At 40.8% G+C, this 17408-nt stretch overlaps 1 protein-coding gene across 3 annotated transcripts in view; it reads left to right on the top strand.

Moving 5' to 3' along the window:
• Positions 1–17067, top strand: part of LOC130915877 (uncharacterized) — a 176977-nt gene extending 159910 nt beyond the window's left edge. The window contains exons 2-10 of one of the 3 annotated variants that reach the window (XM_057836049.1): positions 2545–3355; positions 5385–5627; positions 5693–5810; positions 6134–6314; positions 8781–8795; positions 12951–13034; positions 15604–15674; positions 16106–16241; positions 16323–17067. In XM_057836049.1, the coding sequence (XP_057692032.1) occupies positions 2545–3355; positions 5385–5627; positions 5693–5810; positions 6134–6314; positions 8781–8795; positions 12951–13034; positions 15604–15674; positions 16106–16241; positions 16323–16346 (1683 nt within the window). In that variant the 3' untranslated portion in view covers positions 16347–17067. Of the gene's footprint in view, positions 1–2544; positions 3356–5363; positions 5628–5692; positions 5811–6133; positions 6315–8780; positions 8796–12950; positions 13035–15603; positions 15675–16105; positions 16242–16322 lie in introns of all 3 variants that reach the window. The other 2 variants (XM_057836047.1, XM_057836048.1) reach the window with 2 other exon arrangements.
• The last annotated feature ends 341 nt before the right edge of the window (positions 17068–17408 follow it).

Below are 17408 nucleotides of genomic sequence, written 5' to 3'. Positions count from 1 at the left end.
ATTGATTTGGGGAAAAAAAAAAAAATTCCCATTGAAAATGAATGGGAAAAATTTTGGACGTCCATGGACGTCAATGGTATCAACTTACATAAGCGTCAATAGAATCCAAGTACATTGGCATCAATAGAATGAACAAACATGAAGAAATGCCATTGGAAAAATGAATGGGAAGTTTGGACGTCCATGGACGTCAATGGCATCACCCTCCATAAGCGGCAATGCAATCGGGGACATTTGGGGGACACGTCCTAATGATATCTAGTCATTTTCTGTTGATTTGGGGAAAAAAAAAAATTCCCATTGAAAATGAATGGGAAAAATTTTGGACGTCCATGGACGTCAATGGTATCAACTTACATAAGCGTCAATTGAATCCAAGTACATTGGCATCAATAGAATGAACAAACATGAAGAAATGCCATTGGAAATGAATGGGAAGTTTGGACGTCCATGAACGTCAATGGCATCACCCTCCATAAGCGTAAATGGAATTGGGGAAGTTTGGGGGACACGTCCTATTGACATCTAGTCATTTTCTGTTGATTTGGGGAAATTTAGTTTTTTCCCCATTGAAAATGAATGGGAAAAATTTTGGACGTCCATGGACGTCAATGGCAGCACCCCCCATAAGCGTCAATGGAGTTGGGGACGTTTGGGGTATACGTCCTATTAATATCTGGTCATTTTCTGTTGATTTGGGGAAATTTAGTTTTTTCCCCATTGAAAATGAATGGGAAAAATTTTGGACGTCCATGGCCGTCAATGGCAGAACCCCCTATAAGCGTCAATGGAGTTGGGGACGTTTGGGGGACACGTCCTATTGATATCTGGTCATTTTCTGTTGATTTGGGGAAATGTAGTTTTTTCCCCATTGAAAATGAATGGGAAAAATTTTGGACGTCCATGGCCGTCATTGGCATCGACATCCATATAGTCAATTGAATCCAAGTACATTGGCATCAATAGATTCGACATTTATGGCCGTCAATGGCATCAATGATGTAAATTCCAATGGAAATCCCATTGGAAGTGAATGGGAAATTTTCCCATTAGAAATGAATGGGATAGTTTTTGGCAAATATCCGGGGAACCGTAATTTTTTTCCAAATTCTGTATACAATCTTTATGCCCCCCACCGTCCCGGAATTTTTGATGTCCAATTTATGTGATTTGGTCAAAAATTGTAGGACAAGTAGCGTTTTGAAACTTTTGTTTTTTTTACGGAAAATTGCCGTTTACGGGCAAACGGAAAATTTTTCGGGGCCGTTTGAAAAAGACCCTGCGTCGCACGAAAATTCCGGTCATGCCAAAACTTGAACGATGGCGATCGGTGCTATGGTTCGGGCTGTGAAGCGCACGTTTTTTTTCCATTCAAAATGAATAGGAAAGTTTTTGGCAAATTTCCGGGGAACCGTAAATTTTTGTCAAATTCTGTATACAACTTTTATGCCCCTCACCGTCCCGGAATTTTTGATACCCAAATTATGTGATTTGGTCAAAAATTGTAGGACAAGTAGCGTTTTGAAACTTTTTTTTTTTTTCGGAAATTTGCCGTTTACGGGCGAACGGAAAATTTTTCGGGGCCGTTTGAAAAATTCCCATCGTCGCGCGAAAATTCCGGTCGTGCCGATACTTGAACGGTGCCGATCGGTGCTACGGTTCGGGCTGCGCGGCGCGCCGAAAAAAACGTCAACAATTATTGAATAATAATAATAATAAAGAATAATAATAAAGAAGTACAATAAAGTTGTACAACAACATAACCTTGTTCTTTCCCTTGGAAAGACCAAGGTAATAAGAACAATAAAGTTGCACAATAACAATACCTTGTTCTTTCTTTCAGAAAGACCAAGGTAATAATAAAGTTGCACAATAACAATACCTTGTTCTTTCCCTTGGAAAGACCAAGGTAATAAAGTTGTAGAATAACATAACCTTGTTCTTTCCTTCAGAAAGACCAAGGTAATAATAATAATAATAAAGTTGTAGAATAACATAACCTTGTTCTTTCTTTCAGAAAGACCAAGGTAATAAATAAAGAAGTACAATAAAGTTGTACAACAACATAACCTTGTTCTTTCCCTTGGAAAGACCAAGGTAATAATAATAATAATAAGGCGAATAAAGTTGCAGAATAACAATACCTTGTTCTTTCCATAGGAAAGACCAAGGTAATAAGGCGAATAAAGTTGCAGAATAACAATACCTTGTTCTTTCCATAGGAAAGACCAAGGTAATAATAAGTACAATAAAGTTGTAGAATATCATTACCTTGTTCTTTCCTTTGGAAAGACCAAGGTAATAATAATAAAAATAAGTACGATAAAGTTGCAGAACAGCATTACCTTGTTCTTTCCCTTGGAAAGACCAAGGTAATAATGGTTCTCTGGAATACATGCATAAACAAATGTAACATTTTAATCGTCATAATAATGTTTTGATATATGAGGTTTCCTGTGTGTTTGACTTAAAAAATACCCCAGTTTAGTTGGTTTATATATCAATTTACCCAAAACAAAGATTGTCATGTCATGTTTTTGTCAGTTGTCAGATCGAGTCATCAAACGAATGAGACATAAACTGATCACTCCTACATCGTCACCTCCAAGTCCTCCACCTCATGCTGACTCCAACTCTCGTAACACCACAACCCCTATTGTCGCATCTCCTCCTGTGGAGCACTTGCTGCCTCTTCTGACACTGCCTCCTGATTTCAGTACTGGCCCGCCACCTCCTTCTCAAGAAGCAACTACTGCACCCGACTCCCACCCTGGAAAACTCAGCCCTCCCTCTCGTGTCACCTTTCACTCCCCTCCTCCACCTACTCCACCAGTTGAATATGCACCTGCTTCTCCAGCTGAGCCCACTCCTCTTCCACCTCCAGACTCCATTCTTCTACCTCCAGCGGAGCCTAGTACAACTCCTCTTCCTACACCTGTAGAGCCAGTACATCCAGTTGTTCCCGCTTCTCCTCCACCACCTGTAACATCTGTTCTTCTACCTCCAACTGAGCCTACTTCAGCTCCTCTGCCTGCACAGCCAGTTCTTCCATGTAAACCTCCTCTTCCTGCGGAGACAGTACCTTTACATCCAGCTGAACTCTCTGCAACACATCTGGCACCTGTTGCGACTGTTGTTCTACCTCCAGCCGAGCCTACTTCACCTCCTCCCCCTGTAGAGCCAGTTCTTCCATCTAAGCCCACTCCTCCTCCTCCTTCAGCAGTGGAGACCGTATCTGCACATCCAGCAGAGCTTACTACACCTTGTCATCCACCTGTAGCATCCATTCTTCCACCTTCATCTGAGCCCACTACACTTCCTTCTCTTCCTGCAGAGCCAGTTGCGGCTAATCCAGGTGAGCAGAAGGGTAAAAGGTAGGGTGATTATTGACTGAAGACAAGCAAAGTGGATGTTTTTTATCCGCTTTGAATTTTTGATGAACAATTTCTTGTGTTATGTACTAACATTAGTTGTGTGTTTTATCACTTTAAAGTGCCTGTGACACAAGAAAAAGCATGTATATTTCATATTACACGTGATATTTTGTACTCCTGTGGAAGTGTAGTGTGGAATTGATTGATATATTTATTAAATTTTTTTAATGCCTCGCCTTGAAAATGAGTGACTTCCGGATTGAGGAAGAAAGTGAATGTGACCTCAGCGGACTAATCATTTTCACAAGACAGCCATTACTGTAATATGCAGAAGGACCGCGGATTCAGCTGATTTTGCGGATTCGTTTATTTTTTTGCGTCACGCCAGCCTAATGTGCTGCAGGCTTTTGTTGCTACACCAGGGAGAGTGGTGTGAGGCTTTTTGGATTTCCAAAAGATCCTGTTCACTGTGAAGAATGGGCAAAACAAGTCCGACAATCAAGAGACCATCGGACAGATGTCTAAGTGAGTAAGCTACGTGTTTTGTGTTATGTCAAATACTGGGAACATGGCAAATGTTTTAATAAGGAGGTAGCTTGCATTTTGTGGGTGACAATGCTCCCTGTCCATCGAGAAGGCCACTCGGCCGACGACCGGTGGCTTGTCGCGCACCATGGTTGCCGGCCAATAAAGGCTTGCCCGCCTATAAAGCGCTATCCTCGGCTTGAGCCCGGGGAGCCCCCCACTTTCATCTCCGGTTCTCGATTGTGTCAAGACTTTGACACCCCTCGGCCCTCTTCACATGCCTGCCGAGAGAGCAATATACTCGGCTTGGGCTCATGCAGCCACACGCTCCAACGTCAGCCCAGTTTGTCCACCGAGAATGCACCATTTTCGGCGTTCATTCCCCCGACGAGCACTGCCTGCCTGCCAGGGTCGCAGCAGAACGACGAGACGAAACTTGCTCTCCGCCAGGGGCTGGCCGATCGGTGAAGACAATCAACCCCGCCGCTGTGTGTGAAACGAGTCGCAGTAGTTTTGTGTGGTTTTTCGTTTTCGAAAGGCGGGGAAAGGACTTGGAAGAGCTGCTCGGTTCGGGTTAGCATGTCGCCTAGCTGTCACGCCTCCTGCTTTGGTTACGCTCTTTTCTTAGTCTCCAAAGCGGGGGCAGGGAAATGACAAAAGCCGGACTAACTCCGGTGGCAAAAAATACCGTTCGGGAGGTTTAAGAAGTCAGCAGTTTTTATCATTATGCAGTAATTTAGCACTGTCGTAATGAATAAATGCATTTTTAATATCTCATATTCCATTTAGCACGAGACTGTTATTTGTCATGACCATTCAATTTATTTAGCAATTGGGGAAAAAAACTTAGATAAAAAGAGTATCCTGTAAAAATATTGGAGTACAGAGATAAAAACAATGATGATATTTTGCTGCTCTCTGTCACATTTTCTTCGTTCTGAATCTTCCTCCTCCATTGGGCTGAATTACAAATCAGCTGAAATCGTTACTCTGCCAACGTCATCACCCAGATGGAAGTGCTGGAGCTCTAAAATGACAGGCGGGGCCAAACGGCAGATTAAAAGACTTTATAACTATTACTATTACTACTATTACTAAATTTCTCGTCATCTGCGCTTTGCCAAATTGTTGTTGTTGTTGTTGTTTTTTTTTTTATAGTCGAATAGTCTCAAAATATGATTTTAATTCACACAATAATGCTCTTTTAGATGTTTTTTTATTGCTTCACAGGCACTTTGAAGCTTGAACAATGACTGGATTGTTCACTCAGTTTATTAATGAGATTTTTTTTTTTTGTGTACAGCAGATCGCCAACAATGTGCCCGTAGGCATGAAAAATAGCTCACCAGTGATTTCAAATTGTGATTTAAGAATTTTATTTTTTATCGATTAGATTTGAATTAGTTAGATGAAGATTTTGGGCTCAAGGCAGAGCTCACTGCCCACATTTTCCTTCACCTGTAGAATCCATTCTTCTCCATCCAGCTGAGCCTGCTAGTCCTCCGCCTTGTCCATCACCTTTGGAGTCTGTTCTTCTCGCTCCTGTCCGCCCACCCTCTCCACCGCGTTGTTCCAGTGAGGACCTGGCTGTGGTGGCGCCAACCCATGAGGGAACTGGCGAAAATTTACCAACACCGCCTGCGGAAGAGCCAGCCGCCGCCCCACTGCTGTTCCCCGATGCGGAGGAGGATGTCGCTGTCTTTGTTTCAGCGCCGCCCCCTGTGGCAGGTGAGCGTCCCGCTGTCTTTGATTTCACAACAGCGTTTCTTATTCCGGTGATTTTGTTTCCAAAGCTGCCTCTGTAGTTAAACTGGAGGACATTGAGAAGGACCTGAGGCAGAAAATCAAGGAAGGCATGGAAAAAGAGCTTCAGGAGGAGATGGAGCGCAGGAGAACAGAGCTGCAGCTGCAGTAAGAACACAACAGCAAAAAAGTTCAACTTTTCATATTGGCTTTTGGTTCGAAAACGGCAAAACATGCCAGCAAAACTACCTTACGCTCATGTAAATCAATGAAAAGTATTTGCGCCAGAGGTGTCCAAACATTTTCCACTGAAGGCCACTTTCCGAAAAGTGAATGAGTAAGGGCTATAAGCAACAAAATAATCCATAATTGCTGAATTTTTTAATGATGCCATGTAACTTCACAGCCATTTGTTGCTAAGCAGAGTTCATAGGGTGAAAAGCATCCTCGCGAATGTCAAATATGAACTGTGAAGATTTGGTGTTTTGTAGGCTGGAAGCAATGCAAGCGCAGACCCACGCAGCAGCCAAATCGTGGGCTGAGGCGGAAGTGGCAGCGCGGGTGAAAGCGGCACTGGAGGCAGACGAGGCGGCGTACGCGGCAGACGTCAGCAAAGCCATCGCCGAGGAGCGCCACAGGACGGAAGACGAGAGGCTGGTGATGCAGCTTTACGTAAGCCAACACGCACACGAGTCTAAGATAATTCGCACAAGTCAAACGCAGGTGGTGGTTATTGAGGATGAATGTCGTCAGGTTGCCTTGATTCTACCTTAAGGGCTTACTCTAAAATAGATGATCTGAGCGCGTAATCGGAAATCGGGCCGATCATGCATCATCATGCTGCTTTTCCTGCTCACCAGTGTAGCTGTCGTTTGCTTATTAAAGCTAACAATGAGTGACAGCTCTGAGGCTTTCATCTTGCCAAAAAAGCTTGGTAGCGCTGCAAAGGTTGCAACTCGTTTAGCTTGTTAAACATGTGGCATCTCATTGTCTTCAAAACCGCCAACTTTATGAACTCTTTGAGCAACATTTAAGGCCAAATTATACCGGACGAGTCTGCGGTACGATCCGCCAAGCTCCGTGTTGACTGCGTGCTCCGCAGTACGTCAAAAAAAGGACAAAACATACCAGTTGCGCACAACTGCGGTCCGGCAGGTCCATCCCGTCGTGAGCTCTTGCGTGATCGCGCGCTATAATGTGGCATTAAAAACGACAAACACGCAGAGTCTTACTCAACAGAGAAGCCGAGAGAGAGGTGGACTTGATTTGACTGAACATTTTTTCCCCCAATTATTTATTCATTTATTTTTTTGCTTTTACTATGGGTTTGTGACACCCTGACCATGCCAACAACCCGTTCTCTACTATTTAATTACTGTTTTAAATTACGTAACTTGCATAACTCACCATTCATCCTCATAGCTTCTGCTATGCAGATTCCTTTTTAAACTTTGTGACCCCATTTTGACGGATGAGTCTCCGGCAAAAATAGAAAATAGCCCAAACCGTCCAGAGGGCACCGGCACGTCGGAGATTGTCCGCAGTCAATCCGTAGCACATATGCAGCTTGTATAATTTGAACTAAATGATAGAATGGAAACAAATTGGCTCCGCCGCTATATCTTGGCGGATTTGTGCTGCACACGCGTCCGGTATAATTTGGCATTTGGTGTGCTGTGGCAATTGATTGTGTAAGTGAGGGTTTCTCAGCAGCGTGAGTGGATTTGAGTGGACTCACTCAATGAAGCATTTAATAAAGACAAGTATTTTTCTAAGTTATTCTTGTTTAAAAAAATATTCATTGGGACAGTAACATGTTTTAAAATGCCTCTTTTTTTCACTTTTTTTTTTTTTACGGTATTGGATCGGCAGATTCTCAAAATTAGGTGACTCGGACTCCGGTGGCAAAATATGCGATCGGGGCATCCGTACTCTAAAGCGGGGGTTCCCAACCTTTTTTGCACCACGGACCGATGTGATTTGGGTCTTTTTTTTCACAGACCGGTGTTCTGTCAAATTTTGCATCCTTACAAAATTTTGCTCCCAAAGCTTTTGTGGTGGTGAAAATAGCCTTCTTTGACAATCAGTTGGACTCTCAATGTTATCCAACGGTGCTAAAAAAACTATTTACATCATAAACATACATGTGCAACACGAAAATGGTGTAAATTAATGCTTAACGACACTGCAAAGTCGTTAGGTGAGAGAGCTCCGTGCAGTTGTTGTGTGCAGCTAACATGGCAAACGTAAGTTAATATTCCTTTCTTTAAAGAAAGTTTGTAGTGTGTACTTGGAGTCGCTGCATTCGCGGTCATTTTTAACGTTACGCGCATGCCAAATTTGTCAGAACACCGGCAATGTGCGGCAGAAAAATACAGCAAATATAAAATAACATTTGTTAAAGCCCCGTCGTGTTAAGTGCTGGGTAAATACAACTCACCCGCTGAATCAGTGGGAGGCCTGAGCTTGTTTCGTTGAGACGAGATGGTCTCGAGATGAGAGAGTCAGAGAAGCCCGCTTCACAAAGATACGATGTTGGAAATTGTAGCAGTTTTCAGTGCTCTCCTAGCGATGTCAGGACTCCTTCGCAGTTCCTGTGTCTTGAGTGATTGAGAAGTATCATAGATTTTGTTTTCTTCGAGGTTGTAGGCTCATCTTCTGGCTCTTGAGGTGCCCTTTTTCCCGTAAAAAATCCGTCCAAAGACATCTGTTTTTCAGTCATTCTAGTGTGGGGGCTAATTATTTCCGGGAACAAATGTGATGCTCCCGCCCTATATCATACATTATTATCGAGGACAAGCGCACGTAGATATACAAAACTAGATGTACTGCTAGCAGTCCAATCAATGAATTTCTATGACGACATTCTATCCTGTAGTATTATATCTAAAGTAGACAGGGACATTGGTGTGTTAAGGGGCACACACCAAAGTTAATTTGGCCAGAATGCAGTCGTTAATAAATCATAATTTCTATGCGGCCCGGTAGCAAATCCGTCGCGGACCGGTCCGCGGTCCAGCGGTTGGGTACCCCTGCTCTAAAGAGTATCAGTGACAATATTCGTAGGCATGAGTCAATGTTCTTGTTCTTGCAATGTCTTACACTGCCTTTTCTTGTCTCGTCCTGCTCTCGTCTCAGTGGATGGAGGTGAAGGTAGGATGCAGAGAAGTGATCACTTGCCTAATTTAATTTGGATGTCTATCCCCATTAACGATTTTTTTTAATTAAAAATGTACTAACTACCACAACATACCTGAGCTGGCTATGGATGAGTTAAGGAGAGTTGATTCTCACTACTGAAAACAGTTTCAAAGGACTTGACTCTATATAGTTTGATTTAGTCCATGACTGAGCTTGTACCTCAATTCACTCAAATTGAGCTCCTGTTTACAGGTTATTCTATGTTCCAGACCCACTTATGCACATAATTTTTCATATTAAAAACTTTTTAATAGCGATTAGGGCAGCAGCTATCGATTATTTTAGTAGTCGATTAAGCGATGAACTAGTTAGTTCGAATAATCGAGTAGTCGGATAAGGAACATAGAAAATAAAATACCTGAGCTGAGCCCAAGGGGGTAAGTTTGGTCTCAACATTGGTAAGGACGATATAACAGCATAACCTGCATGTACACTTTTTGCTAGGGAGGGGACATTAATAAGACCAAACAGATTGGGTGAATAGGGGTCAGGGCTACATTTCCCACAAATATGAACCTAGTTAATTGATAGGCTTAATGATCAATGCAAAATGCATCTGTACTGACTTATACTAACTTTCATATGTATTGCTTCAGTGTTCGATTCAAACCTTTGTTTTGAAAAACTACTAAAGAAACAGTTTAAAAACTTCAGAATAAATGTCTGGATTTAATTAGCAAATTTATGTTTCATTATTTAAACATAAGTCAAATTATTAAAATTCACAATAAATACATACTTGTTAATATTCTCTTAACTATCCAGGAATGAAAGAACATTTGTCTTAAGCCACTCAACATTTATGAGAAATTAATATAACATACATATAATATACAAATTATATCAATTAAATATAACTTTAAAAAACTCTTAATCAGGGAATAACACAAATAAATAAAAAATGGAGCCTTCCTTCAGGTAAATTCAGGTTTAAAAAAAATCATATTCACTGTTGCCACTAGAAGGCAGTTTATCAACCCAAATCAATGAAACTAAATGCACTTTCAAAACAAACCATTACAACGCCACTTTAATTAAACCAATACTCGAAGAAGCAAAATTAGATTCGAATCGAATTACTCGAGTAAATCAATTTATCGTCGCAGGCACTAATAGTGATACTCTTCAATAGATACACATTTAGACTTAAAATAACACACTTTTGAAAGTATTCCTTGTTTCCCCATTTCATCATCACACTTTTTAAGAGAGTGAAAACAAAGCTTGTGTTTACTCATTCTCCAAATACATCATGCTTGCTTGAAGCTGGTGATTGGTCATTCCCTATTCTAAAATTCATAACAACAAAAAGAATTGATAACTATATTTAAGCACAAAACTATGTAACCAATTATATGCAGTAATTTTACCTCGCGAGTCCGTTAGCCTAAAATGCTAGCTATGTTTGGCTCCTGTCACAAAAGTCACTCATTCTCCAAATACCTACAGCGTCCTTGCTTCAAACTCTTTATTGGTCACCTCCTAAAGTTTACGCTAAAACCTATATCATCAAAAGAGAACAAAAATTATATTCAAACACAAAACAGTTCAATCATATACATACCGTGATTTAGTGGCAGATTCCGGTCTTTCAATGAGGAGAAGCTCAAAGTGTGTCCGTCAGTGAGTGCTTTGTGACGGTGGAGGGGCTCAGCGGCACGAAAAGAAACTACACTGCCAGAAACTAAACACAAGCAGCTACGATAGAAAAAACCCCGCTAGAATTAAGCTTAATTTCTGGCTAGTGGTTTTTAACTAAGCAAGTGGTTCTAGGGTGATTATGAAATTCTCCGGTCCAATTGCAGATCATACAGAAAAACCGCACCTGGGCCAGTCGAGCTCCGCCCATTGCCCATTAACCCCCAGAGACGCTGTGGGTCCGATGGGCGGGATAAACCCAGCCTTTAGCCAAAGACTCGTCTCGTTTTGTTGTAGTGAAACAATGTTCTCTCAACTCTGGAGAAGCACAGATTCCACACTGTTTAAAGGACTGTGAAGCTGCGCGAATGAATGAAAAGCAAGCCGCGTCGTAACCAGAGATAAGAAGCTAATTCTGAACAAATGTTGAGCTCGTTGCAGCGCATATTTCATCAATGACATGTACACACAACATATACTGGTCCTTCTAAAAAATTTGCATATTGTGATAAAGTTCATTATTTTCTGTAATGTACTGATAAACATTAGACTTTCATATATTTCAGATTCATTACACACAACTGAAGTAGTTCAATCCTTTTATTGTTTTAATATTGATAATTTTGGCAAAAAAGTCAAGAAAAAACAAAAACAAAAATCCCTGTCTCAAAAAATTAGCATATCATGAAAAGGCACTCTAAAGAAGCTACTAACCTTATCATCTGAATCAACGAATTAACTCAAAACCCCTGCGAAAGATTCCTGAGGCTTTTAAAAACTCCCAGCCTGGTTCATTACTCAAAACTGCAATCATGGACAAAACTGCCGACCTGACTGCTGTCCAGAAGGCCATCATTGACTCCCTCAAGCAAGAGGCTAGGACACAGAAAGAAATTTCTTAGGGAATAGGCTGTTCCCAGAGTGCTGTATCAAGGCACCTCAGTGGGAAGTCTGCGGGAAGAAAAAAGTGTGGCAGGAAACGCTGCACAACCAGAAGAGGTGACCGCACTCTGAGAAAGATTGTGGAGATGGGCCAATTCCAGACCTTGGGGGACCTGCAGAAACAGTGGACTAAGTCTGGAGTAGAAACATCCAGAGCCACTGTGTACAGGCGTGTGCTGGAAATGGGCTACAGGGGCCGCATTCCCCAGGTCAAGCCACTTTTGAACATGAAACAGCGGCAGAAGTGCCTGACCTGGGCTACAGAGAAGCAGCACTGGACTGTTGCTCAGTGGTCCAAAGTACTTTTTTCAGATGAAAGCAAATTTTGCATGTCATTCGGAAATCAAGGTGCCAGAGTTTGGGGGAAGACTGGGAGAAGGAAATGTCAACATGCCTGAAGTCCAGTGTCAAGTACCCACAGTCAGTGATGGTCTGGAGTGCCATGTCAGCTGCTGGTGTTGGTCTACTGTGTTTTATCAAGGGCAGGGTCAATGCAGCTAGCTATCAGGAGATTTTGGAGCGCTTCATGCATCCATCTGCTGACAAGCTTTATGGAGATGAAGATTTCATTTTTCAGCACGACCAGGCACCTGCTCACAGTGCCAAAACCACTGGTAAATGGTTTACTGACCATGGCATTACTGCGCTCAATTGGCCTGCTAACTCTCCTGACATGAACCTCATAGAGCATCTGTGGGATATTGTGAAGAGGAAGTTGAGAGACACCAGACCCAACACTGTGGATGAGCTTAAGGCCGCTATCGAAGCATCCTGGGCCTCCGTAACTCCTCAGCAGTGCCACAGGCTGATTGCCTCCATGCCACACCGCATTGAAGCAGTCATTTCTGCAAAAGGATTCCCGACCAAGTAGTGAGTGCATAGCTGATATAATTAATTGAAGGTTGACTTTTTTTGTATTAAAAACACTTTTTTGTATTGGTCGGATGAAATATGCCAATTTTTTGAGATATGGATTTTTGGTTTTTCTTGACTTTTTTGCCAAAATCATCAATATTAAAACAATAAAAGGCTTGAACTACTTCAGTTGTGTGTAATGAATCTAAAATATATGAAAGTCTGTTTATCAGTACATTACAGAAAATAATGAGCTTTATCACAATATGCTATTTTTTTTTAGAAGGACTAGTACATTTGATCACTTATATTTTGACATCATGGGGAAGCTGAACTTCCCCTGCAGTCTTAAAGCATTTACTTCTGCAGTGATTTCATCTCACGAGTACATTAGGTTTATGCAAGCAATGTTTGGCTCCTGTAATAAAAGTCACTTGAGGTAACCATTTTACTTTATTGCTCCATTTTATACACGATAGTTGGGCTAGCACTGCAGACATTCAGACAGCTTTGAAAAAAGTTGTTTAAAAGTCGTCTTTTTTTCATAATTGTTCCCCTTTTAATTAATTAATACTCTGACCAAAAGTGAGGATCCCCTTTGTGTTTGCCTGTGTTTGAGGTCAGTGGTAACTACATGTTTGTTGCCATAGTAACCAATTTTGACTGGTGCAGGCTCACCAACTGGAGGAGAAGGAGAAAGCCCTGAAGGGACGAGATGCTCTCTACAAAGAACACATTGCCAAACTTGAAGCAAAGGTGAGGAAGTCTTTGTAAATGCACTATCAGTGTTTGGCCACTCGGGGGCGTCATTCTGTAGAAATAGCATTGTTTGTGTGTGGTCAGCCACCCACAGCCACATAATACAAATAAAATGTACAGTGGTACTATGACTAACTAGTTTCATCATTCAGTGACTAAACTCATATCTTAATTTATGAATCAAGTTATGTTTCCTCATTGAAATAAAGTAAAATGTTGCAATGAAACACTGAAGTTTTAATCAATTATAATGGCACCGTTAGTACACAAACATACTAAAATATGATCAAAGAATCTAAAAAAGTGCATTGGTAGTATTATAAAGTGTAATTACAATATGTACTGTAGTATTCGTTTGTTGCATCTATGCCAGGGGTCGGGATCCTTTTTGGCTGAGAGAGCCATGAACACCACATATTTTTAAATGTAATTCCGTGACAGCCATTCAATATATTTAAAACTAAAAATTCAAGTAATGTGTGCATTTCATGTAATTTCAACACTTTTAAATTACAATAAGTCTCTGAATTAATTTGAATAACATTGTTATGCTGTTGCTAATCAATGATGAGTATTTCTTACCATTAATGCGACTTCTGGTGCTGCATGGTTTTGCTGATGGCTTTGTAGTCTGGTTGATAGTTGGTGGGGTTAAGCTTCATGCAGGCATTGAGAAACTCTTTACATGTTCACGAAGAGGCGCCACTAATCCTGTTTTTCCCCACCATGCACGGATCACCATCAGTGCACACCGAAACAAGTTTATCCTTCGGTTGATTTTTTTTTCTTTAGGAAACTCAGTGAAGGACTTGAATAAATTCTCCCCTTTTGTTGTCCCTTTCATAGTGAAAACCTTGCAATCACGCTGAACTGGGATACATTGCTTACATCTATTGATTTATGAGTCTTTTTGTATTGTATTTGAAATGAAACGATGGCTGTGGCCCTCATTGCAGAACCCTAATTTCTCAACTTTTTTTGAAACAATAGACCAAATAGAGGTTCTTACCTGTCTAAAAAACAAAATGAGTTGGAGTAGTTGTAAGCCAAGGCAGCACTGTACATCTCTTTTAACCCTTAGATGCATAAGTGGGTCAAAAATGACCCGGTGAGGTTTTCTTCAAATATCTTCGGAATGAAAAATGGTTATTAATTCATATTCCTCAAAAAACATGTTTTTGATATAATGCCATTCAATTTTTTATGAACTTTTTATTCATTTGAAGAAATTGTCATTTTCGTATTACTACCCCTAAACTTCCACAAGTGGGTCAAAAATGACCCACATGCATTTTCTATGGAATCCAATGGGAATGTTTCATTCTTATCAACTTTGGCTGTCAGGAATAAATTTACAGTGGACCACACAGACAAGGTATGTAAAAAGTGACATCCTTAAGAAGATTATTTTACACAGCAAAAGCTGACACGTGTACTGTAAGAATTATGTCCATATAGTATTTTGTGTGTGTGTCTTTCATGACTCTTTATTATTATTTATCAACAAATTAACCTACTTCATAACTAGGTAGCTAAGGCTAGGTTCATACCGCACAATTCCAATTTTTTTGTAATATCTGTGTTTTGGGCATACCCGTTCAGACTGCTTTTGTCCATTAAGCCTGTTGAAGTATCACACATGCGCTCTAATTCACAGTCCAAGATGCGCTGAGCAAACTGGCCCGCAGGAGCATTGGGGCAGAGAGAAAACCGACTGTTGTCAAGTCGCATTCAAGCTAGGCGCTAACGCTAATGCACAGCTACCGTAGCACCCTGTCTCTCTCGCTCTTTGCTAATGTTAATTGCTGCATGAATTCCAATTTGGGGGACTTCACAGTTCGGACCGCAGCCACATTCTGGACAAATGTGGCCCGGATGGGATTTTAACCACATACGTAAGTGACCTGGGTCGAATTTGAAAATGGTCCACTTTTATGTGACTTTTCCCTTTAAGTCGAGTCGGAAAAACACGAAAAAATCGGATTTGTGCTAAATTTACTGCTGAAATGGTCCTACAGATGTTGGATGATGGAGAGGCAGTGACGGGGTTGGACTCAAGTGTCCGAAATTTCTGATGATGAGGACCCAGACTATTGTCCAGGTGGCAGTGGCAGTTGGCCACCTAGAAATCCAACTGAACAGGAACAGTTTGACTCATAAGATTCCACCTATGTGTCCTCTGAAGAAGAGAGTGTCCAAATCATGGCCAACAGAATGAGTTGGTGGGGCTCTTACTAGAGAGAATTACCTCCCACCCAGGGCAGAACACAGCCACAATATCCTCAGAAATCGGTCAGTGCCTCCACAAGGGCTTTTTTTTCTTCAAAAAATGTTAATTGAATCATAAAGATAGCATGAAATCATTCTTGTGTGGCCCTAAATATCATACTAATTAATATACAAGTGATTATTCTTCACCAAAATGGCATAAAAACACATTGGTTCTCATATGGGTCATTTTTGACCCACTTATGGAAGAGTGTAGGGTCCAGTAACTTGTGCATCTAAGGGTTAAAGTCTGCATATGTGGTTTGGTCATTTTGATTGTGATGTCAAATATTCCCAGTGCGCCGAGTTCTACAAAGCGACTGCTGAGAGTTTCCAAAAAGGCAAAGAGGACACACACCGGCGATTTGCGTAAGGATCCATTCAGAAAGACATGTTTACAGATATTAGTCTACATTTTAAGCATATGCTTCATCCCGTCCGCCTTTGTCTTCTTCTTCAGCTCTTTCGGGCAAATCATATCACATTTTGTAATTGTCAATGATTGTCAATGATACCGATGATGATGACAATAAAATTCCATTCCATTCCGTACATTTATACAACAATAAGTGAAGAGCCACAAAATTAATAGCCCATGTGAAAAATGCCTCTCTCCTATGCTTTAATCACATTTTGAAATTTTAAAACACACTTTTTACTGACTTATTGTTTACTTTTTAGCATTTCTTAGTACTCAGTCGTTCATTTAGTTCTCATTCGATGACCAAAATAATCATCACTTAATTAGAAGGGAAATATGTAGTCTATTTTAATCAAACAACGGTGATTGTTTGTCTTAGGCGCTTCAGCATCCAGCCAGTTTGTGGAGATTTGCAGAGTCAAGTGTTGAAATGTTACCAAGAGCACCCAGGAAAGAGTCTGTCCTGCTCCAGGATCGCCTCTGCGTATATGCAGTGTGTGGAGCAAGCCAAAAAAGTAGGAATAATCTGCTATGGAACCATTTAACACTTGTTACAAATGAATTTCCGTAATGCTACTGTTTTCTTTCTTCTTCAGAGTCAACCAAGCACTGCAGGTTAAGCAACATTATTACTACATCTCTGAGTTTGAGACCATTGATGAGAGTAGCATGTCACACTTTTCAGTTTCTTGCCGTTATGCAGAATGGAAGTTATTTTGGAGCTTTTACACAGGCTGCATTTTCTGCTTTTTGGGATCATCGTCAAACCAGTTGTGCCCAACACATGTGATGAAGTCTTTTAAAAGACTTTTTCATTTTATAGGCAGTTAGTATTCTTCCATGGAACTTTCTTGCTATTCTATATCATATAACATGTGCCTTGAAAATGGGACTGGGCTCTCAATAAACTGTTGCACAAGACCGCTTTCAGGATCTGTCGTTGGGATTGACTAAATTTTCAATTCATGCATTTGCACTATTGCATATCTTCGATAGATTTTTTCCCCCCCCTCTTTGAGTTGCTGGGGGGGGAAAAACATTTTGATGACTGAGAGCTCTGAAAAACCTACACGTTTGTTCCTGAATTCAGAAAAATAGTATGTCTACCTAGGATTCATAAGGCAACTGAAATCACAAAATAAAAGCATGATTTAAAAAAATATGGTCATACAAAGGCATAAAACATGAAAATAAACATTTTTAGAGAACATTATTTGAGGAAAAGAAATGGCAGTGGTTTAATAAATTATCCTCAAAATGCCTACTTATTAGTTACAGTTTGGTGTGTGCAGACATACAGTGGGGCAAATAAGTATTTAGTCAACCACCAATTGTGCAAGTTCTACTTGAAAAGATTAGAGAGGCCTGTAGTTGTCAACATGGGTAAACCTCAACACTGAGACATAGAATGTGGGAGAAAAAAAAAAAAAACAGAAAATCACATTGTTTGTTTTTGAAGAATTTCTTTCCAAATTAGAGTGGAAAATAAGTATTTGGTCACCTACAAACAAGCAAGATTTGTGGCTGTCAAAGAGGTCTAACTTCTTCTAACGAGGCTCCACTCGTTACCTGTATTAATGGCAACGGTTTTAACTCGTTATCGATATAAAAGACACCTGTCCACAACCTCAATCAGTCACACTCCAAACTCCACTATGGCCAAGACCAAAGAGCTGTCGAAG

Source organism: Corythoichthys intestinalis, chromosome 5 (genome assembly GCF_030265065.1).
Source record: "Corythoichthys intestinalis isolate RoL2023-P3 chromosome 5, ASM3026506v1, whole genome shotgun sequence".
NCBI lineage: Eukaryota > Metazoa > Chordata > Actinopteri > Syngnathiformes > Syngnathidae > Corythoichthys > Corythoichthys intestinalis.
The sequence above is the reverse complement of the archived record's forward strand: the minus strand, read 5'-3'. Positions and strand labels throughout refer to the sequence as shown.